Raw genomic sequence first — 25,555 nt, 5'->3', positions numbered from 1 at the left:
GTTTTTGCAGTGGTCAAACTGGTGAATTAAATGGAGATATGAGAGACCATCCCCTGTGTCCATCAGCTTTTTAAGGATGTCATTTCTCTCAGGATGCTGTTTTGTTTGTCTTGTTCTATCTCGGTGTTTAGGGAGGAGGATGGCGTCAAATTCAGAGACTGCTTCTTGGCCTTCCCCATGATGATAGATCTTATGTCAGAGGCCAAGAATTCGGTGTTGCCCTGTGCCAGCTGCTGAGTGGCCACTGGGGGTCCTGGGCCAGGACTCCATTTACCGCCTGCCCCCCATGTGCCTTGCTGTCACAGACGAGCTGTGCTGATGCTTTGGGTCCCTGGGTAACAACATTCATTTGAACCCCCTCTTCACAGACCCTGGAATGCCTGCACATTCCCCTTAGCCCAGTGTCCATTTCCCCTTTGGGAGAAGGACTGCAGAAGCCATTGCCAAGTACAGTTTCTCTAGTGTCACACAGTCCCTCCTCCTAGGGACCTGTTCTCTCCTACAGTCAGTGGGTTGCTGGTCTGGAAACAGGGCAAAGGGTGGTTTTTATTGGAGCAGCTGCCTACAGCTCCCTTTACATGTCTCCTTGATTTCTTTTCATTGTAAGGATTGATCCAGTGCCTTTTTGAGCTGCTCATTTTTTGCATCTGTGTTCTGCCCTCCTCAATTTAGGACCTCAGCTGTCTTGTCGTGTGCATAACTCTCCTGGCTCCTGTGGGGGCATAGTGCTCTGTCCTATACTTCCTTAGGGGTTAGGCCCTTACCTTCCTTCACTGGCCCAGTGCTTTAGTGGCTGAAGGTGTCGCAACAACCCCAGTTATTGGTCTAGCAACCAGGAGAGGGGATGGGGTGTGGTAGTGGGGGCACAGGCATATGCTGTGGGCAGAGGTCCCTGCACCATCCAGATGTGAGAAGGGAGTTCTTACTCTTCATGGGAAGGACTGGCCGCATCTGCAGGCTCAAAGAGTTCAAGGGAATCTGGGTAGTAAGATTTTTCAGGGAATCCGGGTAGTCAAGATCTTTAAGGGATTCTTTGTAGTCAGGATTTTTAAGGGCTTCTGGGTAGTCAAGATTTTAAAGGGAATCTGGGTATTCAAGATTTTTTTTCCCAGTTAGTCCTTGGCTTTCTCTGCCTTTGCTGTCATGAGCTGTATGAGATGACTGTGTCTTTCTAAGCTCCTGTGGATGTCCCCTGGCTTTTATACTTACTTCTTAATTGTTGATTCATCATTTAAGCTTTTTGCATTTTTTTCAAGTATGATTGAAGTTTAGCAGTAGCCCCCCCAAGTCCCACCAGTCTTCTCTTCTACTATTTCTCCATAGTTCTCAAGCACCTGATGGATCTTGCAAGGTAATGCATTTGCTTCCACTGGCTCTCCCTGCTACTTACGGTTGCATTGTTGCTGTGTGCTAGTACCATCTGTCTGCTCTCTCACTAGTGTGGTGGTCTCATTGTCAACCAGGTAGATGATCCAGCTCCAGACTCCATTTTAGCATCTTTCCTAGCCTACCCTGGCACTGACTGTCACAGTCTGGTTCCATGAGTCAAACAATGAGATGTTTTTAGGGCATCCTCTTGACAGCATCATCTTTGGGCATGGAGGGATGGAAGCAGGATTGGGCACAGAAAGAAGCTGAGCTGCTGTGCAGTCTCAGCAAAGGCCTCAGCCAATCCCACAGGGTTCTCTGGAGCTGGTGGGTCTTCAGAGTTGTCCTGAGTTGGAACAAAGAGGCTGGACCTTTGTAGTCATTGATTAGACATTGGATGTGGGCTGCCTCTGAAAGGAGGTGTGGGCAGGGGCAAGGTGTGACGTGAGAATGCTGAAGTGGTTCTTGCAGGTGGCAGAGATTGTCATTATCAGCACTGCCATAGCCTTTGCAGAAGGCAGTCTTCTTAGGGGTACATCTCAGTACCCCCACACCCCAGACACCCAGAACTGACCTTCATCCCAGCTTTCCCATATAGCCACTTATCCATGATTAATTGACTAGTACTGTTAAAATATTTTGTTTTTAAACTTAGGAATATAGAAAAGGAGTAGGGAGTATTATAAAGAATTGGGATTTTTTGCAGTTTTCCAAGACCTACTATATCTGGTACAAGAGCTGCTAGCCACATATAGCTACTTAAATTTAAATTAATGAACATTTGTTAAAATTAATTGTGTTTCTTAGTGACACTAGCCATATTTCACAAGCCATATTTCAGCAGCCGTATGAACAGCATTACCCCACACTAGGGAGTTCCTGTGACCATCTACACACACACATACATTCTTAAACATCTTTCACACGTTGCATTCTTAAACATCTTTCACATCCTTTAAGATCTCCTCTCCTTCCTGAAACATTTGCATACATACTGTTTCCCTGTACATAGTTTATTAGGAAAACTACTAGATCTTTATGTGAAAATGCCAGTATTTTGTATTTTCTAAGTGTGTTTCAGAAATTCTAATGTCTAATAGATAAAGAGTTTGAAATAGAATCAAGCTTCTCTTCTGAAAAGCTAGCTCCATATGTCTGCACTCATTTACCTTGGAAATGAATACTAAGTAGCCAGGAGATTTTGTAAGTCCCTATGGATCTTGCATAGTCACTAAGCGAAAGAAGGGTATAATTGAAAATTGCACTTACATTTTGTCCCATTTGTTTCTAAAGGAGGAAAGCCAAGCATCTGTGACTTCAGCAGATCCAATTTTTCAAGTTCCAATTTCAAAGGCAGTTCAACTTACTACGAACGATGCCATAAAAACCACTCTGCTGGTAGAATTGGACATTTCAGTAAGTTGCAAAATTTATTTCTCAGCACAGTAATATTGTCAAGATGTGCAGAAAGACGTGTGGTGCTTGGTTACATACGCTGAGCCACATGGTGCTTGGTTACGTACGCTGAGCCGGGTGGTGCTTGGTTGCCTACGCTGAGCCGCGTGGTGCTTGGTTAGGTACGCTGAGCCGCATGGTGCTTGGTTAAGTACGCTGAGCCGCGTGGTGCTTGGTTAGTACGCTGAGCCGCGTGGTGCTTGGTTACGTGCGCTGAGCTGCGTGGTGCTTGGTTATATAACAAGAGGTCTACCGAAAAATGATTACACTTGTCCCTTAGTATCTTTGAAGGATTTGTTCCAGGATCCCTTTCAGATATCCAGATCCTCAAAGCTCAAACCCCTTATATAAAATGTTATAGTATTTATATGTAATCTGTGCACATCCTCCCCTATACTTTAAGTCATCTGTCGATTACTTACAGTAACCACAATGTAAGTAGTTGCTATACTGTATTTTTAAGTTTACATTATTTTTACTGTTATTTTTTATTTTTTTCCTCCCAAATATTTTCCATCCAGGGTTGGTTGATTCTGAGGATGGAGAACCTGAGGATATGGAGGGCCCACTGTATGTAGAAACATTTACATACAGTTTTAGACTGAGATGTGTCTCTATGCACCCCGTCCATGGGCCCCCTGCCCACCCTGCACACCCTGCTGGAATCCATTGACCTTAGGTTAAGAAACTGATCGACAATCCTAAAATAAGTGCTTGAGTACCTCTTCAAAGTCATTTAGCTCAACCCTTTATTTTGTCAAAGTCTTGAGAGGTTAACTGGGTTCTTTCAGAAAAGCAAGGGCACATTAAGGCAGTCTGTAGATTTAATTGAACTTCCTAACAGAAAAAAACAAATATAATGTGTCAAAACTAAACGGTTTTGCATCTATAAATATTAGTACTATGTACACCAAAATATTTTTTGTTCTGGTATTTTACATTTTTGTCATAAAGAGGCAAGGGTTGGTCTGTGCTTAATCCAGTCTGTCACCCTTGCTGGCAAGAAATGTGAGCTTGTGTCATTGTGAGAGGCTCCTTCCCAGAGCCGTAGCCTGCATCTGTACCACTCTAGGGCTTAGAGGCAATGGGCCTAGTAATAGACTTGACTTGGGAAGTGGTGGCTTTTTCAGCCCATGTTTGCTCATAGCCAGTATCAAGCCAGATGGTGTAATGTTTTAAACTTAAGGAAATAAAGTACCCTTTCCTGTCCCCAAAAGGAAAAGAGTGAAGTAAGGAGAAGAAAATTGAAAACCAATGCTTTTGATCATCATTAATTTCTTTTGGTCATAATGTATGTTTTCATGTGTGTGTACATGTATGTTTTTATACGAGGGATTTTTATATTTATACAGGTTATTGAAAACTCCATAGGACCTTACTTTGTAGAGAACAAGGAAGGTCTGACTTCCGTTCTTTAAGTATGCAATGATAAAAGGCAAAACACTGGATAACTGCCAGATTTCTTTTTGATAGTAACTGCTAATAATGAAAGTATGTTTATTTGGTTAGTTGGGCTTACTTTTTAAAATTGTGTTTTTTGGGTTTTTTTTTTTGAAATTCTATTTTCTTTCTGAGTTCATGTATTAAAATCATAATATTGAAAACTACATTTTTGTTACCCTATAGCTTAAACTATGTAACACATATAATGGGTTTTTTTTTTTTTTTTTTTTTTTCATTTTGGCTCTTTTCTAGAAAACAGATTTTTCCTATCAGCCTGGAGATGCCTTCAGCGTAATCTGTCCTAACAGTGATTCTGAAGTACAAAGCCTACTCCAAAGATTGCAGCTTGAAGATAAAAGAGAGCACTATGTCCTTTTGAAAATAAAGACAGACACAAAGAAGAAAGGTACAGCCCTGCTGCTGTGACGTTAGGGTGTTGTGGGCCAGTGACTGGAGCTGGTGGTGAGAGTGTGGCTCTAAGGTTCAGTGTCCTGTGTGGTGGCCGCACAGATGCCTGGGGCTCAGCTGTGCATCAGGGTCCAGGAACATAGGCATACACTGGTATTGCTAGTTTCTTAACTTTCATGTTAATTACACTGAATAAGAAGATAATGGATGTTCTGATTATTGGACATTTGTGGACATGAAAAATGAGCGTAAATGTAGTTTTTGAGAAGCATTGGCCTAGGTTTTTTTAAAAAAATTCTTTTCCTATTATGTTTACTTCTCATAGTATGTTTGTTTTTGCTCATTTATTGTATAAAATAATTGCTTTTATTTATTTATTTATTTTATAAATTTATTAATAAATTTATTTTATAAATATTTTAAAATTTATTTTATTTTATAAATTTATTTATTTTATAAATAAATAAATAAAATATTTATTTTATTGTATAAAATATTTATACTTTGAAAAATAAATATTTACTTAGAATCTTGAATTAGTTCTAAATTGATTTTTTGAGAGTAATAATGCTAATGGAGTACTGCTATCTTTTTAGCTTTTTGTTTCTTAATTTTAAATAATTTTCCTTTCTTTTATATGGCCTATCTTGAATTTATAGTCTTTTATTTTTATTTTTTTGTAAGGTGGAGTTTTTTTCACTGTATTCATTTTGGGGAATTTTTTTGACTGAATAAACATTGCCACAAGTCGTATTGCACTTTGATGTGCTGTAAAGTACTACAGTAATTGTGTTTTGGGGAATGTGTAAAACATTTTATTCTTTATCTTCTATGTCATGAACCCCTTTCTCGTCTTTACCTGGAAAGGAGCTGCCTTACCCCAGCATATACCTGCGAGATGTTCTCTCCAGTTCATTTTTACCTGGTGTCTTGAAATCCGAGCAATTCCTAAAAAGGTATTTTTTTCTCTCTTCTTCAGTTAACTATTTTAAAATATGCTTAGCTTTGTTTAGGATTGATTAAACAAATCTAGAATCTGTCCTTTGCAGTCTTAAAAAATAAGATCTTGATAGCATGTTTTTAATATTAGTTCTCACAGGTGTGTGCTATCATCATAACTATCATATACAAATCTTTTTATGTTGTATTTGCATTTAAATTTTTGTTTGAAATGAAGTTGTTTAAATAGGGCTTTTTCTTAGTCTTATTTTTACTAGTCATTAACTGTGTAGCACATTCCACAGTGATGGAGGTGACTGCAGTTGACCTTGTGTTACCCAGCTACACCTTGCTGCTGCTGCTGTAATTGGTGACAGAAAGCTAATGAGAGCTTAGGATTCCCCACCACCACCACTTGCAACTTCCTACAGTTGTTAAGATCTCCTTTGTGTAATACTATGTAACTATTTATTGCTGTAACAGAATGCTTCAGGAAAAATGGAAGGGTTTTGGTAGGTAATAATCAATTTTTAGATGAACTTGGAGGTAGAACAATCCACTAGATGTCAGTATTGTACCAGGAACTGTTTTTTTAAAACTACTTGTAACTGATTTCTTCTCACCAGTTCCCTGAAGTGGCCATTAATGGCTAAAATTTTTCACATGTCCCTTGCCACACTTGTATCATCAGTGAGCATAGAGAGTGTTGTAATTAGGCCACCATCTCCCCAGTGTGGTTTTTGTGTCATTTATTAATGTGTTTATCGCATTTCTAGTCTTGGATGAGTAAACTACTTTAGAGAGAGGCTCAGCTGTCTCTAAATATATATATACACACACACATATATGTATATATATATATTTTTCTATCTTCCTTTCCTGGTAATCAACTTGAGATGTAATTTGAGTAAATTTAGAATTAATTTACTGTGATGAAAGCTTACCGATTAAGTCACAATTTTGGTTCAGCTCTACTGCTTTTAAAATATGTGTAAAGTGTGTGTGTGTATGTATGTGTGTGTGTATATATGTGTGTGTATATATTTGTGTGTATATATATGTATATCTGGGTTTTTTTTTTTTCCAAAAATAGTATGCTCATTGGAAAAATTCTGGATACAGAAATAACCTAGGAAACCAAAGTATTTTATAATCAAACCCTCAGAGTTAACACTTGAATTTTGCTTTCCTGAGGAAAATATGGGGATCCATATTGTATGTGCTGTTCTATAACTTACCTTTTTAACTTAAATCAAGAATCTGTATATTTCAGGATGGAAAGAGTTTTAATGGATACTATGGATACACCATTATTTGTTGATATAATTATGGGCAATTGAGTCATTTTCGCTTTCTCACTATTAAAAAAGAAAGGCAAACTTTTTTGTATTAATTTTTGGACACTTACTTGAAGTATATTTGTAAAACAAATTCCTTGGAGTAGAATTGCTGTTTTAAAAATATTTACATTTTAAATTGTAACAATGTTTGTCAGGTTTGTCAGCTTGCTCTCCAAAAACAGTGCAGTATTTCCTGTTTTAGTACCATAAAGTTTTCGTAGTTCTAAAGTGAAAAAAGTATGTTAAAGGATTTAAAATTGTCACTGTTTTAGCTTTTAATTTAGAAGATTGTATTGGCTTTAGAATTTACAAACTGTTATTGGTAGATTTTTTTATTATCTTCCAAAAAGTCTAAGCAGAGATTTGGGGCGTCCATTCAGCAGCGTTTCCTGAGTCCTTGTTTTTGTTCAACACTGAGTTTGGCATTTGGTGTAATTTGTTAGTGTCTTGGTGTTTTAGACAGAGATTCTTCAGCTAAACCTTTGGAAACCTGTGACTCCTTTGGGAACAGTGATTTTGTCCTCCCTGTTAAGGAAGTCCAGGACACAATCGTCTTGAGCCATGGAATTTAAAGTAGCAGTACCCATTAGCATTTCACATAACATTTGATGCGAATAATAACTGAAGTGCTTTGTTCCTAAGGAGCCCTTGAGAAATAAGCTATGTATGCATGTAATTAATAGCTTGTAATTGCTTGAAAATAAAAAAAAAATTCTTATTAGCAAGTTTGATGTTTTGTTCAGGAGTTTAGACTTTGAAAATTGGGATTCAGAATTTTATTATTTTTATTTATTTATTTACATTGTGAAATTTTTCTAACAGGTCAACATTAAAGCAAATGGTAAATTAAATTCCCTCCTCCTGACAATAGCTCCTAGTGGCTTTCTCATTTTTTTCTTGGGTAATTGGGCGCATCCCCAGGCAGACACTGAACTGAGTATTCTAATAGCTCTACCCACAAATTATGTCATAATTTAAGGCGGGCTCCTTTTTGTAGGCATTTTTGCGAGCCCTTGTGGACTATACCAGTGACAGTGCTGAAAAGCGCAGGCTGCAGGAGCTGTGCAGTAAACAAGGGGCAGCCGATTATAGCCGCTTTGTACGAGATGCCTGCGCCTGCTTGTTGGATCTCCTCCTCGCTTTCCCTTCTTGCCAGCCACCACTCAGTCTCCTGCTTGGTGAGTAGTTGCTTTCACAAGCACCGTGGTGGCTGTTCGTGCACTGACAGGCGGGCCACCTTTCTGTAGTAAAGAAAATTTGCTGCTCTTGTCTTACCCTTTATATTCGATGCATAAAGAATACATCTAAATGAATGGTGGTGATTGGTAAGTAAACATCTTGTATCTTGTTCTCAGGGTGCTGTGACATCTGTGTGCCCTTCCAGAAGTCACACAATTCCCCTTCCAAACTTTTGGTTTTTCTTTTTTTTCCTTCCAGCAGTGTCACTATCATTTTATCTCTTAATAGAGTCACTTGTTATTCTCTTTTTTTGCCTCAGAATTGAGCATCTTTTCTAATTTAACTTTTTTCAGAAAGGTTGTTTAGCCAAATGTCTAAAAATGAGCTTTCTATTAAAAAGTTACCTTTTTCAAAGCTAATGAACATCATACTGAATTGATAGAGGTTGATGCAGTCTGTGCTGTGTGCAGAATGCAGAAATGCCCCCATCTGAGCCAGTCCAGATCGAGGGTCCTTCAAGAGCAAAAGGGGCCTGTGTCGTACCAGTGCAAGTCGACATATTCATGGTACTGCCAGGCAGAGAACCATCCCATTTCAGATGAAAGGTAACCCATTTTTTTGCCCAGAGTGACTCTTTAGTCCTCATACTCCAACAGAAGAGACCTAAGCATTTTCCCTGAGCAGTCGATGTCCGGGGGCCTCTCTGTGGCTCTCGGGACGGGATTGAAAATGCTTACTGGGGTGAAGACTGGGTGCTTTATAGGACTTCAAAGCCTTTATTACTTTCCTGTGCTTATAATTTTGTCATCTCCTTTCCCGTAGTGGTAAGTTGTCATGCCTTTAACATTTGCATTTTTCTTTGGTGACACCAAAATGTGTATTGTCCTTTTTACTCTTAGGCCAGCAAGATCCTTTTCGATGCCCAGTACAATTAAAGGCACCCTCCTCTGCAAGTCAGGGCCTGATTTCTCCTCCTTTTTCTTAGTGTTCTTTCCACTTAGGACCTCCCCAAAATGGTAAGACCATGTTGCTGAATGAGGCCGCTCTTCTCGCCATCCTGTCCTAGGCTGGCCCTCTCACCCTCTCCAGTGAAGTCTTTGGAACCATCAGCAGGATTAGGATGACAGAACACAGGATGGGGAGTTCTAAGTAGTAGTGGAAAGTTCTCTTATCATATACTATTTTATTTCAATTCTTTTCGTAGATTTTTTGTTACCTTTTAGAATGTTTGTAACAATACCACATATTACATAGTTATATAAAAAAATTAAAGTCATTGGGACTTATAAAAAATTATATTATTTTCTAATTTTCTTAAGAAAAATTAAAATATCTAAAGCTTAATATTAAGTCGAACACCCTACTAAACCTTATTTTGATGTTTAAAACTCTAAGCCATTATACATAGACCTTTTCAGATTTTCAGTTAAGTAACTGCTAAAAATAAAACATACCAAAACATAAAACATTTCGAAGTTTATTAGTGGATAGTTCAATATTTAAATACAGATTATTTAACCTGCTTTTGAAAGAATACCTGTGTGTTTTGAAATCACTGAGTTTTTTTTATGATTTTTTAAAAACCAAACACTTTAATTATTTTAAATGTAAGATGGAAAATCTTCAAGCCTAAGTATTTTTAGTAATTCTTGAAAGAGTAGCCTTTAATCTTTTGGGATCATGACTTTATTTTAAATCTGAAAACTGGACACCTCCCTGCAGAAAACTGCACATACCTAGTAAGAGTTTGCTGACTCCTCGCCTCTGAAGCCACCTCATGGACCCATTCCTAGGAGCCTTTGCTTTCAAAATTTAGCATTTGGATAGAAATACTGACAAGAGTAAGGAAATGCGTCTTACCTCGTTTTTAACTTTACGAATTGAAAAAAATAGTAATATTTTACTTGAACACAAAGAATTTATACATGCTCTTAACTATGATTTAAAACTAGAACATGATTTATTTTGAGTATTCTAAATAAGATGTGGATTTTTTATTTTTTAGGTAAGGTTATTTTCAGTAGTAGTGAATTAATAATTGCTTGTTTTTATTTTTTTCTAGAACATCTTCCTAAACTCCAACCCAGACCATATTCTTGTGCAAGGTACTAATATTCATTCACATAATATATAGCATCATTGTCCAAAATCTTTTGGTACTCAGACTTCCAAATCCTTAGATTTACTAATTTATTCAGTGAAAACTTAGCTGATTTATGGAAGACAGTACCAGGCATAATAAAGCAGAAGAAGAATCACAGAGCTCCTGTCCTCTGGGACTTCATAGAATTTAACGTCTTGGGTGGCTCCTGACGGCCCAGCACTGTTTGCCCACTTAGGAGTCTCAGGCTCCTCCACATGCTTCCTCTGTTGGTGTGCCCAGCCCCCGTCACTGAATGGCAGCAGAAGGTAGGGGAGACAGAAAAGTTCCACTATAAAACATTTGATGAGGCTGGGTATGGTGGCTCATGCCTGTAATCCCAGCACTTTGGGAGGCTGAGGCTGGCAGATCACAAGGTCAGGAGATGAAGACTATCCTGGCTAACACTGTGAAACCCCGTCTGTACTAAAAATACAAAAACAAAATTTGGCGGGCGCCAGCTACTCGGGAGGCTGAGGTGGGAGAGTAGCGTGAACCTGGGAGGTGGAGATTGCAGTGAGCTGAGATCGTGCCACTGCACTTGAGCCTGGGCAACAGAGTGAGACCCCGTCTCAAAAAACAATAACAAAAAAACATTTGATGAGCACTGACTTGTAGCATTCTCCCTCTGGCCTTCGTTCCATTGCATAGCCTCTGCCGTTTTCCCGTCTGGCTCACTGTTTTGCCTTTCATTAATAATAATACAAGAAAGTGCGCCATTCTTTTGGTTGAAAAAGGAATTAAGAATGAACTCAAGTTCTTTCGCATTATATACCCTGTAATGTGAAAAGAAATCTGTTTTTGTAGGGATGTCTTTTAAAGATGTTTTTACTTTGAATTTTTAGTTTTCTCTTTTCTGGGTGTATACTTCAGTCACTTGCAAGTTTTGTGATCTTACCGGTACATAATGTATGGATATTTGTTAGAATTTATCCCCATTTCTTCACATGGTAAAATGTCTTTATAATATTGACTGAATGAGTCTTTTACATGAAGATCCTTAGGGCATATTACTTTTTATAAATCTCATCTAGTCCTAGTGCAAGCAAATAAAATTGGAAACTTTCTTGAATAACACAAAATATATGGTGTGAGAGTGTGAGGGTTGGGGGAAGTTTTTAATTATGTAATGATAGCTTTCCTCTATGAGGACTTGGAAGGTAGGTTAGAGCCTATAAGGAAATATTTCTAAACTGAGTGAAAAAAGGATTGGTTTGACCCATGTGTGTAGTCATACTGATACCGAGTTCAAAACTTGTCTGTGTATCTTTGCAGCTCAAGTTTATTTCACCCAGGGAAGCTCCATTTTGTCTTCAACGTTGTGGAATTTCTGTCTACTGCCCCAACAGAGGTTCTGCGGAAGGGAGTGTGCACAGGCTGGCTGGCCTTGTTGGTTGCTTCCGTTCTTCAGCCAAACACATATGCATCCCATGAAGACAGCAGGAAAGCCGTGGCTCCTAAGGTAAGAAATTAGTACCTTCACCTCAACATTGTTAACTCATACTCTTTGTTTGATTAGAAAAAAACTATTTCTCACCCACATCATTCATTACTATCATAAGAACATTTATGCTGTTCTTGAATTTTAAAATCTCTATTGCAAGAGCAGAAACTGTTTACTTCCATTTACTCTCTAACTAGTGTGTGTATTTTCTGAATATGTCAAGCATGAATTTTATATAGTACGGTCTTAGCTTGTCCTATTCATGGAAAAGAGGACCTTTTATGTTGATATTCTTCGTACATCGGCCTAGGGAGGGGTGGAGAAGAGTCTAGAAGTATCTAAGGGGGGTGATGAGAGACAGTCTCATTTTATGTTTAAGGTGTATACTGCCTCTCAAATAAGTAGTTTTACAATGGGAGTCTGAGGGCAACTAAGGATTAATTTTATATTGTCCAGTTTTGGCTAGTAGGATTCCCACATCCCTGTTTCTCTCCTTTTGTTATCTGTGGCGTCTGAAATCTGAATTTGTGCCATTATTGAGAATGGCACAAATTCAGTAAATACTTTTACCACACCTAGGAGTAAAAGGTTATGTGATTTTCTCAACAGATTGTGGACACTTTACACCTGGACTTAGTGACACCTGTTTTTATGTTTTGATATGGCACTCAGCAGAATTTCGAGACCATGTGTGTAGGGAACAGTTTAAAGTTGTCCACAAGAATGGTTGAAATAAAGCAACATTTCAGGCTTTATCATGAAGTCCTCTTTCTTCATGGTAATGAAGAAATCAGTGATTCACTTGGAATGTTGTCTTAGGACAAGTTTGGTTTCTTTAAGTTATTAGAGGCGAAATGTTCATAGACCTTAGGGGGAATTAGGACTTCCTGGGATATACTTGAGAGGATGAGGGATGATTGCTGCTTGAAGTTGCCCTTTAACGTGTTATTTTTCCAGTCTGCTGCCTGGAACAGAGAGGCGCTTTACTGTGTTCACTATACATCGTATATTCATTATACATCAAAATACTAGAAACCTTATAGAAACTTTCTTTTTTGAGAAGAAATATTATAGTACTGATATACAAGTATATGTCACATGGTGATTGTATAAAGATAGCAGATGATCTCCAGAACGTTAAAAACAATGTGTGTCCATCACGTATCATAAACACTAAGCATGGGTGCCTTTCACCTACTCCTCCTTTTCTCCCTCCCTGTCTTCCTCCTTCCTTCCCCATTTTAACAGATTTTTATTGACTGTCCAATCTATATGCAGTAGAAGTGCAGATGTGAAGGATATAATTTAAAACTATCTGAAATTCCCTGTGCTTGTGCCATGTTTTATTACAAATTATAGAGAATGTTGACCTTTGCAAGACGTGTCACATGCCCTGCCCTACTACGGCAGATAGTACAGTTGTTCACAGATTAACCCTGCCACTGGTGTTCAGCCTGGCTGTGTGAAGGACATCTGCCACATCTAAGCAGGAGCACTAAGCCTGTGGGTGTGGCATAGATTGTCTCTCTTCTTCCCAGCTGCCGTGATACTCTCTCCACATAGACCCCCAAGTGAAGCAGCACCACAGCCTTCGAGGAAGAGAGCCCCAAAACATAGAAAGTGTGCTGTTGTCACAGGACCTTTGCACATGTGTTGTCTTTTCTGCCAGGAATATGCTGTGGCATGGCTAACTAGCTTGATTCACATCGTGATCAAAGGTCTCACTGTAGACATGGGCCTTCTTTGGCATTGGTGTTTGAATTACAAGCTCACTGCCACACCCATCATTTCCTTACCCTGTGTCATTTTGCTTCCTAAGACATTAGGAAGTCATTACCCATCATTCTGTGGATATACGTGGTAATGTGTATGTTTATTTTCTTTTTCTCTCACTAGAATGTCAGTTCCATAAAGACAGGGGTGTTGTTTTGTTCATTTCTGTATCCCTAATGTCTGTCTTTTAACAGATTCAGTAAATCTGTTAAATGAATGAAGCGAATAAGGCAAATGTAATGTTAACTAGTTTCATTCCCAAGTAAGAGCAATAATGAGACACAGCTCTGCCATTCCTTCATTTAAAAGGTATGGTGTTCAGGCTCTTCATTACTTCTACAGTTGTCCTTGAGTTAAAAGTTAAAATGTATACAATTACACCGCCAGGCAAGGTGGAGGGGAATCCTGTCATTCTTAAACCTCGGTACCACTCACTATGACTTTTGCATATGTCAGTGAAACTGGAAGTGAAACATACTCAGATTGATTCAGAAATATATTTTGAAATTTTAACAAAAAGATTTTGTTATATGATTTATTTAGTTATGACAAAAATAATTCTGGGTAGTATTGGACCCGGAATAGCAAATACAGCACCATTCTCTAGAATATTTGGAGCAGCCCCTTAATTTCTTTTTAAGGTGCCTGACTTTTATTTAAAATTTTTCAACCTCATCGTGATGCTAATCTTTATTGTCTTCATATTTAGGATACCTTTCTCCATAATATATACTGTTGTCTGCCCACCAGAAAGCAGATCTTATCCATGGACCAAGAAACATGATTTGATCATTGTCTATTTAGTGTTCCACCTCAAAGACACAATGCCTATCATTTTTTAAAACATTTTTTATTTCAATAGAAAAGAAAAATTTGCAAGACAAACTCTTTCTGTAGTGACAAATGTGCTCATGGTTTCAGTAAAATCTAATGCTGCTATTTAGTGATGTTTCTTTGATGGGAATTTTCCCTTTCTGATTTGTTTAGCAAAGATCGTGTTGGTTATATACTCTTTCCTAGGTTTTCTTTCATGCTTACCACATTTGGTTTAATATTTCAGATATCCATCTCTCCTCGAACAGCAAATTATTTCCACTTACCAAATGACCCCTCAATCCCCATCATAATGGTGGGGCCAGGAACTGGCATAGCACCGTTTATTGGGTTCCTACAACATAGGTATGTTCTTTTTTTGGCTAATGGGAAAATATATTCCTGAGGAACCGTTTTGAATTCTTTAGTCGTTTTTAGGATATTGGACTTTGATTGTAAAATTTTTATATAAAAAATTATTATTCAGTGTGTGATGACATTTGTCAGCATGGGAAAAGGAAACACACAATGTAGTAGAGATTTTGCTTTGTACTAGAACTTCCTTTTTTAACTGTGGCACTTTTATTATTTCCTTTCTCAGCTACAGTGTGATTTATAGCATATGTGGTTGGGGACAAATATTGGGCCTACCTTCGTACTGTGATGATATGCAGCTGTTGTATCTATCCCTTAATTGGATAAAATTGGTAGTAACAGATCCAATTATAGTAAAAGTTTCAACATTAAACTCAAACATCAGTAATTTTCAGCAGAATATAAGTGTAACTTTATATCAGAACAGAATTATTTGATATGAAATAAGTAAAATAAAATTGTACTTCTGCTTATATTTAAGAACTAATGCGCAAGTCTTGGGTACTAGTCCTCAGTAGAGTCCTGTCCTTTGGACAGTGATTTTACTTCGTTTTCAGTTTTTCCTTAAGGAAGCAAAAGCGTCATCACAGCTGTCTCTGTCTCATCGGTGTGTTCATCATTTCATCGACACTTGACACATTCTGCCTTTCACAGCCCTGTGCCACTTTTCCATAGTAAGAGTTCATGTATTCATAAAATTGCCATTAATCTTATTGAGTGTAGAACCCTCTCTGGATCTCACAGTGTGATACTTTGAATTGTCCTCATTTTGTGTACATCGTATGTAGCCGCTTCTCCACACACTTGCCTAGCGTGGTGCCTGCTGGAGTGGCCATGACAGCCTGTGGAGAGTAAAACGCTAATTAAATGACTGAATGTTCAACTGCAGAGGTGGATTTTACAAATCTGAGTTTGTTGGTGATAGTTCCTAATGAAAGAGATTGGTTTTACATATTCCTTATATCACACACCTAAACTTTTTTTTTCCTACTTAGAGAGAAACTCCAAGAACAACACCCAGATGGAAATTTTGGAGCAGTGTGGTTGTTTTTTGGCTGCAGGCATAAGGATAGGGATTATCTATTCAGGTATTGTACAATCCCAGTATTGTACTCAACCACTGAGTGTACAATTCTAATTCTCAGAGTTTTTCAACTTGACAACCTTTTAGTGATCCATTATATATTATATTTCAGAAAAGAGCTCAGACATTTCCTTAAGCATGGAATCTTAACTCATCTAAAGGTTTCCTTCTCAAGAGATGCTCCTGTTGGGGAGGAGGAAGCCACAGCAAAGTATGTGCAAGACAACATCCAGCTTCATGGCCAGGAGGTGGTGAGAATCCTCCTCCACGAGAACGGCTGTATTTATGTGTGTGGGTGAGTCGTTAATCGTGCCTAAGTCGGGTAGGAGAGGGCCATTGGTGATGTCTGTAGAAGAAACAAAGGACTGAGAAGCCAATAATCTAGATATGTAGGGATAAGACATTTGATTCTTAAGTACAGGAATAGAAATAACAGTTCTGAAATGATTTTGACATATTTACTAGCCCAGAAGTTATTATCAGGTAAATAGTGGTGAAAGTTAATGCTTACATTGTACATTCTTGGTACCATTTACATACCTGTTTTTCGCCTCTGAAAATTACACTCATGTTACAACATTAATCATGTGAATTGAAATCTCCAGATTGATTTTGTTGTATATAAGAATAGGTGATTTGTGCTGTTATGAACTGTTAATAACTAAGAAAGAAAAAGTATGATTTTGACCCTGAGAATGTGGATACTAGGATTCTTTCTCTTCTAGGCATAATTCGTGGTGATAAAGTTGACAAAAATCCAGAAACATTCTGTGTTACTAAATTTGATCTACTTTCTGAGGCAAAATCTGTTACAGAAACCCATAATTGCCGTAGAAAAATTGTTTAACACTTATTTGCTTATTTTAATGAGACTCAAAAAATTTCTGCTAGTGAAAAAGAATTTTTGAAGTAAGAAATTCACTTTTTCATCCAAATACATTCCTGGGATTCAACACATTCTCTGAGTCAGGTTCTTTTGTTTTTTTCAACTGTAATGCAGAAGACAAAATACTGGCATCCTGACCCAGAACATATGTATAAATACAATTGAAACAAGTTTCATGAAACAAAACTTAACATTTTCTGTTTAGTTTTTATAACACATTCTGATCATTTCTCTTCCATTTTATTTAGTTCGCTTTAAAAGCTAGCTTTGGCTACTAAGTTGATTTCATGTCCTTTCAATAGATTTTGACTCCTAATTGAAAAACATTGCTTTAGGTCGATAAAGGGCAAAAATTCTAGACATTGTTTTGGTTTACATTTTCCTTAGCTTTTAATGAAGTATTTAGTCTGCATTTTGTTTGGCGAGGACAGTGCCATCGGTGGTCAAATACAGAGTTTTAGAGATGCACCTCTAAATAGTAGAGGCAGAGTTAATTGTACAGATCACAGATAACTGGTAATTGAGAACTTGGAGAATATCTTAAATGTCCAGACTCTTTTAAAACATTATTCCAGAAATAACTCCTCCCAATCATTGGTGCTTTACTTTTCACATTGGTGAAATGCACTTGGAAGCATTAATAGCAGTGGTCAGAGGGCTCAGAAGGAAACTCTGGGTCACTTGAACATTGACGGCCTATCAGGGAAGCGGGAATGAAGTAGACAGAAGGAACAGCCACCAAAGAAGCAAAATTGTCCCAAAGCCAAGAGGGTGCTGTCTCAGGGAGGGAGCCTGTACTGCTGATGTGTCAAGGGAGAAGACAGCGGAGCAGGCTTGTGGGGTATAAGTTCCTGGGAGAAGCGGATGGGAGAGCCTCTTGAGAAAGGTGAGACGGCCACCACAGACACCTCTCAAGAAATGTCACTGTGAGGGGCCAGGACATTTTCAGTTCCTAACATAGTGGAATCTTGTCTGACACTTTGCTTCATTCAGCAAACACCCAAGTGCTGGCTGAGTGCTTGGGCACATTCAGATGTCGATAGATACGAGGATGTATCGGTTTTTGTGTTGCTATAGAGGAATACCTGAGACGAAAGAAAAAAGATTTAATGGGCTCATGGTTTAGGCTGTATAGGAAACATGGTGCCAGCACCTGCTTCTGGTGAAGACCCCAGGAAGCTTCCACTCTGACAGAAGGCAAAGGGGGAGCAGGCACCTCACATGGCAAGAGAGGAAGCGAGAGGTAGGGAGAGGTGCCACACTCTCAGCCAGATCTCTCAGGAAAGCAGAGGGAGAACTTACTCCTTACAGCGAGCATAGCAACAAGCCGTTCATGAGGGATCCGCCCCCATGACCCAGACGCCCTGCCAAGCCCCACTTCTAACGCTGGGAACCACGTTTTAATATAAAGATCTGGAGAGGGCACACATCCAGACTGTATCAGAGGATAAGTGAGTTACACTTCCTACCCTCAAACAACTTACTCCCTGGTGAGAAAGCTGCACATAAACAGACGTTTCTAACGTCGGAAGTGTTCCATAGAGCACTGCAAGAGCACCCAGGAGGGGTACCTCCCCTGTCTTGTAAACTGAAGAGTTAAGAGGTAGAAGCACTTCAAAAGGACCTGGCACATACTAAGTCCTCAATAAAGGTGTCTGTTACTAATTGTATGTGCATAAAGACCTAGAAGTGTGCAAGAGATCTGGTTCCCTTCAGGAGTACGAGTCTACTGTGTGCTTTGAGAGTTGAAGGCAGGGAATGAGAGACGAGCCAACAGGTGGGCCGGAACCAAGCGGGGCCTCAGATGCTTCTCTGACACCTAGGAAATTGTTGGCCTACTGTCGGGACCTGGAGCCTGTGGAGGACTGGGATCTGTAGAATCGTGTGGTCAGCTCTGCCTCCTACAACAGTCACCGTAGATGAAGGCCTGGCCTGGGCATGAGTGAGGCTGGGAGGTCTGTGTGAGATGTTCCAAGAAGAGGGAGGGAAGAACTATGGTGGTACAGTCAAAGGGAATTAGACTTGTGAATTAAGGAGGATTTAGTAAAAATGCCTGCTTGTAAACAATCATCTTATTTTCTTTTTTAGAGATGCTAAGAATATGGCCAAGGATGTACATGATGCCCTTGTGGAAATAATAAGCAAAGAGATTGGAGTTGAAAAACTAGAAGCAATGAAAACCCTGGCCACTTTAAAAGAAGAAAAACGCTATCTTCAGGATATTTGGTCATAAAACCAGAAATTAAAGAGAATTAAGCTTTTTTCACTGAAAGTACTAGAAGTCAGTTTTACTAGTGCCAGGACTTTAAATTTTCAAAAGAAAATTTTCTTTTAGCACATCTTGGAGGAGATGGAGTGGGGATTGGATTATTTAACAAGATAACAAAACTTCCTGATTTGATTTTACACGTCTTCCATCTATGGCCTTCCTGTGCCTGTGACTCTCCCCGAACTGCCCTGTTGCCTGTGGGCTCTCCTGAGCTGAGGCCGCCTTCAGTCCCCGACAGTGCCTCCTTGACTTCCCGGAGAACTTCACAGAGACTCTGTCCTTCCATGCAAAGGCTTCCTGAAATAGGGAGACTGACTGAGTAGCTCATTCGTGTGAACTTACAGTGCCAACATTTAAAAAAGTATGAAAATGATTTATTTTTGTATGATGTATACCCGTAAAGAATGCTCATATTAATGTACTTAAATTACACATGTAGAGCACATCTGTTACATGTTTATATAACTGTCAAATGGTTGTTACTAAAGCTATATTTCTGATAAAAAATATTTTAGGATAATTGCCTACAAAGGGATTTATTTTCATGATGCTGGAAATATGAAATGTATTTTAAAATTTCACTCTGACATATGATTTATCTATCACCATTACTTTTTTTTAAGTCACAATTTCAGAATTTGGGAACATTTACATTCAATTTACAGGTACCAGAACGTACATAGTTTAGTAAAAAGATACAGCCTTTTTCTTCTCTTTTCAAACTTCTTTTATTTCTGCTGCTTGGCACAGTTTTGGGTTTTCCCACACTCTTTATCTTGATACCACTCGAGCTGTGTCCTGTACCTAAAATACTGACTTGAGGAGTATCCTTGTATTTTTAGATTCCCAGTGTCTAATTCTCTGTTATAATTTGCCCAAACAAAACAAAATAACAAAGGATTATGATAACCTTTTTCCACTGTTCTAGTATATGTTGTATTTTTATTTGATAGCTTGGCATTTAAAAAATTTCTGTTGAAGGTTTTTGATCCTTTTGAGAAATAAAGATCTGAAAGAAATGGCATAATCTTAAAATGTAAATTTTTGTGGCTGTTTAATCTCTTCTCTTCATTATTATATATTTTATAATAGAAGCCAATCTAAAAATATGGGATAGGAACATATACTAAGCAAGTACCGTGTAACATGCATAATTATATGTGTAAGTTGTATGTATCAGCCAAGATATACTTAAGGTGAAAACATTAAAAGAGACAACAATATTCCTTATTAATAAGATACAACAATCAAGAACTTGTGTCCACCTACCAATAATATCTATAATTACATGACCCAAAACTTTTATCTATAAAAAGAAACTGACAAATAGTCAATCATAACTTGGTGTTGGAAACTGACCTAAGCCAATTTGTTTATACACAGCATCCAAGTTATGTCTAGAAACTGCTAGATTATCTATGTTTTAGGTGGGTATCGTTCAGCTGCTCCCTGCAGCCTTACCAGCCAGTGATAGTGAAAATACATTTCGTTATAAATGCTGCTGTATATACAGATACGTTTATCATTTTTTAAATGTATTATCTCAGTATCTGTGATTTATTAGTCATCGGGCACAAAACAGTTGGACTAACCTAGTTTCTAAGCTTAATGAAGTTCCAGCTGTCTCTTTAGGCACTCCACCACGTCTTGCAGGAAGAGTTTACTCAAGGTGCGTGACAACGTGGATGTGACTACTCCAGGGGCGAAATTTTGTCCTTACCATGAACCATCCTCTAACCTAGTGACTGGACATACTATTTCAGAGGTAAGCCTCAGGCACCAGCCTAGGGCCTTGCTAGATAAAGTCTTTAACCTTGTTTATGTAGGGGTGGGGAGAAGTTAGCAGTGAGGGACCTTTTCTAACCTGTTATTCTAACAAGCCACTATTGCACTCATTATTTTTAATAGCCAGTCTTCATACGGATCAGTGATAAAATTAACAAAAGAGCTTGTGGTAGGCAGTTCTGCAATGTGACTTCTGATTAGAACGCTCACTGCACCTAGACGGTTCCGTTCTGTGGTTCAGACTTACAGTGTTTGTGGGTTATTCTAAAGTGAGTTACACTTTAAACTGAAACAATTGTTCTATTGAGTCATACACTACCAGATAAAAAATAAAAAGCATTTGGATTTCACAGCAAGCTATATGATAATATATGCCACACCCAACAAACTGGGCACCCTTGTTGATTTCAAATACTCTTGAACCATTTTAAAACATTGACCATGAACTAAGCCATAAAGGAAAACTCAACAAATCCCATAAAGCCTTGTTCGCTGACTAATGTAATAAAAAGAACTACGAAAAAACCCACCAAGGCCACAATGAAACATTTTAAACATGTGCAGATGATTCATAGCTTAAATTATTAAATGTACACATGGAATTCAGGTGAAACAATACCCGGGGGAGGATTCATTCATCTATTTCACAAAGTACTGTGTACCCAGTGACCAAAATAGTTAAAACACCTTTGTTTTCAGGGAGCTTTACATCACGTTGAGGAGAGACATAAAATAATCTGTGAATTGCATGGGGTCTGAGAAGGTGATAAGGGCTATGGAGGATGACAAGTCAAGAGTAAACGGGATGTGTGGCCTGCAGTCTTGGAGGGTTGGGGTGACTTCATAGGGAGTCTCTGAAGGTAAAAACTTGAAAAAGACAAAGGAGCCAGTCATCATGAGTATCTTCTGGAGGGAAAAGTCAGAACGAAGGCCCTGAGATAGAATGGTTGCCGGAAATGTGTCTTAATCCAGACCCCGAGAGAATTCTTGAATCTCTTACAAGGAAGAATTTGGGGCGAGTCCATAAATTATTAGAGAAGTAAAGAAACAAAAGAATGGCAGCTGCATAGAGCAGCCCCGAGGGCTGCTGGTTGGCTATTTTTGCGGTTATTTCTTGATAATATGCTAGGGTGGATTATTCATGAGTTTTCCCAAGAAGAAGTGGGGATTTCCTTAGAACTAAGGGTTCCTCCCAGTTTTAGACCTTATAGGGTAACTTCTGGATGTTGCCAGGGCATTTGTAAACTGTCATGGTGCTGCTAATCCATTATAATTAGCGTATGATGAGCAGTAAGGACTACCAGAGGTCACTTGTTGCCATCTTGATTTTGGCAAGTTTTGGCTGGCTTATTTCCAGCATCCTGTTTTATCGGCAGGGTCTTTACAACCTGTATCTTGTGATACCAATCGCACTGACCTTCCATCCTGCGATTTAGAATGCCTAACCTCCTGGGAATGCAGCCCAGCAGGCCTCAGTCTCATTTTGTCCTGACCCTATTCAAGATGGAGTCACTCTAGTTCAAACACCTGTGACAGAACTGCCAGGCAAGTTGGAACAGCAAGGAGGGCATCGGGTATTGAGCAGAGTGACAAAGGGGGAAACTAGTAAGTGATGACTACAGAAGACAAATGGGGAGGTCTGATAATGGTTTCAGATCATCATAGCATTTTGGTTTTTACTCTAAATGAATACAAATCCATTTGGTCAGAGTGTTAAGGGTGGAAGGTATTTGAGTTACCAGCAGCGAATCTGTACGGGTCTGCAGCAACCTCAGTTCTTGCCTCCTCTGAAGAAAGAATTCAGCTGAGGGACATAAGGCAGAAAAAGACCAAGGCAAGTTTCAGAGCAGGAGTGGAAGTTTATTTAAAAGGCTTTAGAGCAGGGAAGAAAGGAAAGGAGAGTATGCTTGGAAGAGACCCAACCTGGCACCAAGGTCAAGTGCCCTGTTTAACAGTGGTGCTAGGACTTTATAGGCTGGCACTTTCCCCATGATTCTTCCTTTAGGGTGGGCTACCCACACACGCAGTGCCCCCCTTACTCTTGGGAGGTGAGCACCCGCAGTGTGTTTAGGAAGCTGTGCACATGCCCACCTGAGACTTTCTTCCCTTTTCCTGTGGAGTGCCCCTGAAGGTCATTCACTGCAATTTTGTCTCTTAATGTGCATGCCCAGGAAGTTGCTTCTCCCTGGTGTCTGCAATTAACACTTTAGTGCAACAGGTGCAGATCATCAGGAAACACGATTTATCACTTTTAGAGAGGCATTGTGATAATTGCTGAACCATTACCCAACATTCCTAGTGTGTGGGAGAGCCCTCTTCTGCCCTGCTCATACCTGTCTTAACTACCTGTAACAAGAGGAGGCACATGGCTAGCTTACCTTCTAAAGGGATTATTGTGGTGGTGGTAGTTGAAGCAGGCAACCACTTAAAGAATTGAGATAATACAAAAGATCAGATTATTAAACCAGACTTATGAGTCAGAAATGTTAGCCATTCTCAAGCTTGACTAATATCAAAGGTACAGGAAATTTTAAGAGGACTGCCTACCCATTCCCCAAGTTCTTCCTTGCTGCATTAGGTCCTTCCTAACTAAGATTTACCATGCGATTCCTGCATTGCTTATGGGGTATCACTTATTTTTAAAAGGAGCCATTTAGGTCATGAGATGTCTATATTGTATGCCAAATATTGTCTGCATTATATGCCAAAAATTAGGCAGCTAATACAACATTTTCTGCACAGCCATATCCCATCAATCTATACCTCTCAGGTTTATTTACAGGGAGCGCCCTATACAAGTCAAGTACATATTGCTGAAAGCATTCAGTAATTATGTTAAATGTAATTGTACTAAACAACTCAAATGAAAATTTGTTAAGCAAACCTACCAATATGTTGAGAAGAGACACATTTTAAGACACAGGAAGTTTGCAAATTTGGAAAAGCATATGCCACGCAAACAAGAAAGTAGGTGTAGTTATCACAGAAAGGAGACTCACAGAAAGAAATAGTACTAGAGATATTTTCACAGTGACTGTAAGTCATTTGAAGACATGCAAATTCTATGTATGCCATTAATAACAAAGTTTCAAAATATATAAACAGAAGTTGTCAGTACTAAAAGGACAAAAAAGCAAACCCAAATTAAAACTGGGAAATTTAACATACCACTCTTAGTAGCAGGAAGAACAAGCAGATAAAATACTCTGGAAACCTTCAAAAGAAGGTTTTTAACAATGTAATTAGCCAGCTGGACCTAAATGACAACTCTAAAGTCAACAAGTTCAGAATGGAAATTATCATCTAGTTTATGCTGAGTAATCACCAGCATAGACCAACTGTCTTTTTTTTTTTTTTTTTTTTTTTTTTGAGACGGAGTCTCACGCTGTTGCCCAGGCTGGAATGCAGGGGCGTGATCTCGGCTCACTGCAAGCTACGCCTCCGGATTCACGCCATTCTCGTGCCTCAGCCTCCCGAGTAGCTGGGACTACAGGCGCTGCCACCACACCTGGCTAATTTTTTGTATTTTCAGTAGAGACGGGGTTTCACCATGTTAGCCAGGATGGTCTTGATTTCCTGACCTCGTGATCCGCCCACCTCAGCCTCCCAAAGTGCTGGGATTACAGGCGTGAGCCACCGCAACCGGCCAGACCAGCTTTCAAAAAGATAGATAACAACTCTACCGTGCATGTTTTCTGAGATTTAAACCAGAAGTCTGTAACTAAATTGAACTAGAATAATCCTCAAATATTTGGAAAAGAAGCAACACACAAAACAATTTTCCATGAGTCAAAGAAAAGTCACAAGGGAAATTAGAAATTATTTTGATGAAGAATAAAAGGACATACCAAAATCTGAATTATGCAGCTAAAGCAGTGCTTTAAGGGAGATTTATGGGGCTACATGCTTATATTATAAAATTTAAAAATGCTTAAAAGTCAATGATCAAAGGCCCCATCTTGAGAAGTTAGAAAAGGACCGGCAAATTAAGCACCACGGATAGAGAAGTAGAAAAAGATGAGAGAAGACTCCAATAAAATACAAAAAACGAAAAGTACAATAGAGAAAACCACCAAAATAAAAGTTGGTTAAGATTAATACAATTGATAAACTCCTAGCAAAAAATAAGCCAGAACAAAAGGGCCTATTTCCAATATCTGGAATGAAATAAGGAACATTATGACACATCCTGCAGACTTACTAAAAATCAGGAGAAAATATAATCAACTTTCTTATGTCAATTACTTGAAAATCTAGATGAATTGGACAAATTCTCCGAAAAATTCGCCTTAGCAAAACTGACAGGCAAAACAGAAAACCAATACTTTTAATTTTTATGCCTATTTAAAAATTAAATATTGAATTAAAACCTTCCAAACAAAGCCCTAGGACAGATGGCTTCACTGGTGGTCTCCAAATATTTAGGAAAGAAAGAGAACTTGCCTTGTTAAACCCTTCTGTAAAATACATACATATTTTTTAAATTCCAAATCATTTTAATGAGGCTAGCATAACCATATCAAAACTTACAGATGAGGTACCACAATCTGTACATACATCAAAGCATTATTTTGTATACCATAAATATATACGATTTTTACTTATTAAAAAAACTTAGACATTACAAGAAAATAAAAATATAGGTAATTTACTATTTCTTATAAACAGAAATGTAAAAATTCTAATCTAGATATTAGCAAATTCAGTCAAGTAATATATAAAAAGATACTGCATTATTAAGTGAGGTTTTTCTTGGTATGCAAGGTTGATTTAACATTTAAAAATCAATCAACGTAATAATACACATTTACAGAATAAAGAGAAAAAATATCCTTTAAATCATGGGTAATGAAC

The 25,555-nt window shown here is 38.5% G+C and overlaps 1 protein-coding gene across 6 annotated transcripts in view; it reads left to right on the top strand.

Annotated features, from left to right (window-relative positions):
* MTRR (5-methyltetrahydrofolate-homocysteine methyltransferase reductase) overlaps positions 1–19,951 on the top strand; it is a 31,341-nt gene extending 11,390 nt beyond the window's left edge. For 5 of the 6 annotated variants that reach the window (XM_050792938.1, XM_050792939.1, XM_050792936.1 and 2 more), the window contains 10 exons: positions 2,662–2,784; positions 4,519–4,672; positions 5,542–5,630; positions 7,951–8,131; positions 10,195–10,237; positions 11,548–11,734; positions 14,550–14,668; positions 15,673–15,765; positions 15,874–16,056; positions 18,736–19,951. In XM_050792938.1, coding sequence (XP_050648895.1) covers positions 2,662–2,784; positions 4,519–4,672; positions 5,542–5,630; positions 7,951–8,131; positions 10,195–10,237; positions 11,548–11,734; positions 14,550–14,668; positions 15,673–15,765; positions 15,874–16,056; positions 18,736–18,880 — 1,317 coding nt within the window. In that variant the 3' untranslated portion in view covers positions 18,881–19,951. Of the gene's footprint in view, positions 1–2,661; positions 2,785–4,518; positions 4,673–5,541; positions 5,631–7,950; positions 8,132–10,194; positions 10,238–11,547; positions 11,735–14,549; positions 14,669–15,234; positions 15,352–15,672; positions 15,766–15,873; positions 16,057–18,735 lie in introns of those variants that run through there. The other variant, XM_050792940.1, reaches the window with a different exon arrangement.
* The last annotated feature ends 5,604 nt before the right edge of the window (positions 19,952–25,555 follow it).

This window comes from Macaca thibetana, chromosome 6 (assembly GCF_024542745.1).
Source record: "Macaca thibetana thibetana isolate TM-01 chromosome 6, ASM2454274v1, whole genome shotgun sequence".
NCBI lineage: Eukaryota > Metazoa > Chordata > Mammalia > Primates > Cercopithecidae > Macaca > Macaca thibetana.
The sequence above is the reverse complement of the archived record's forward strand: the minus strand, read 5'-3'. Positions and strand labels throughout refer to the sequence as shown.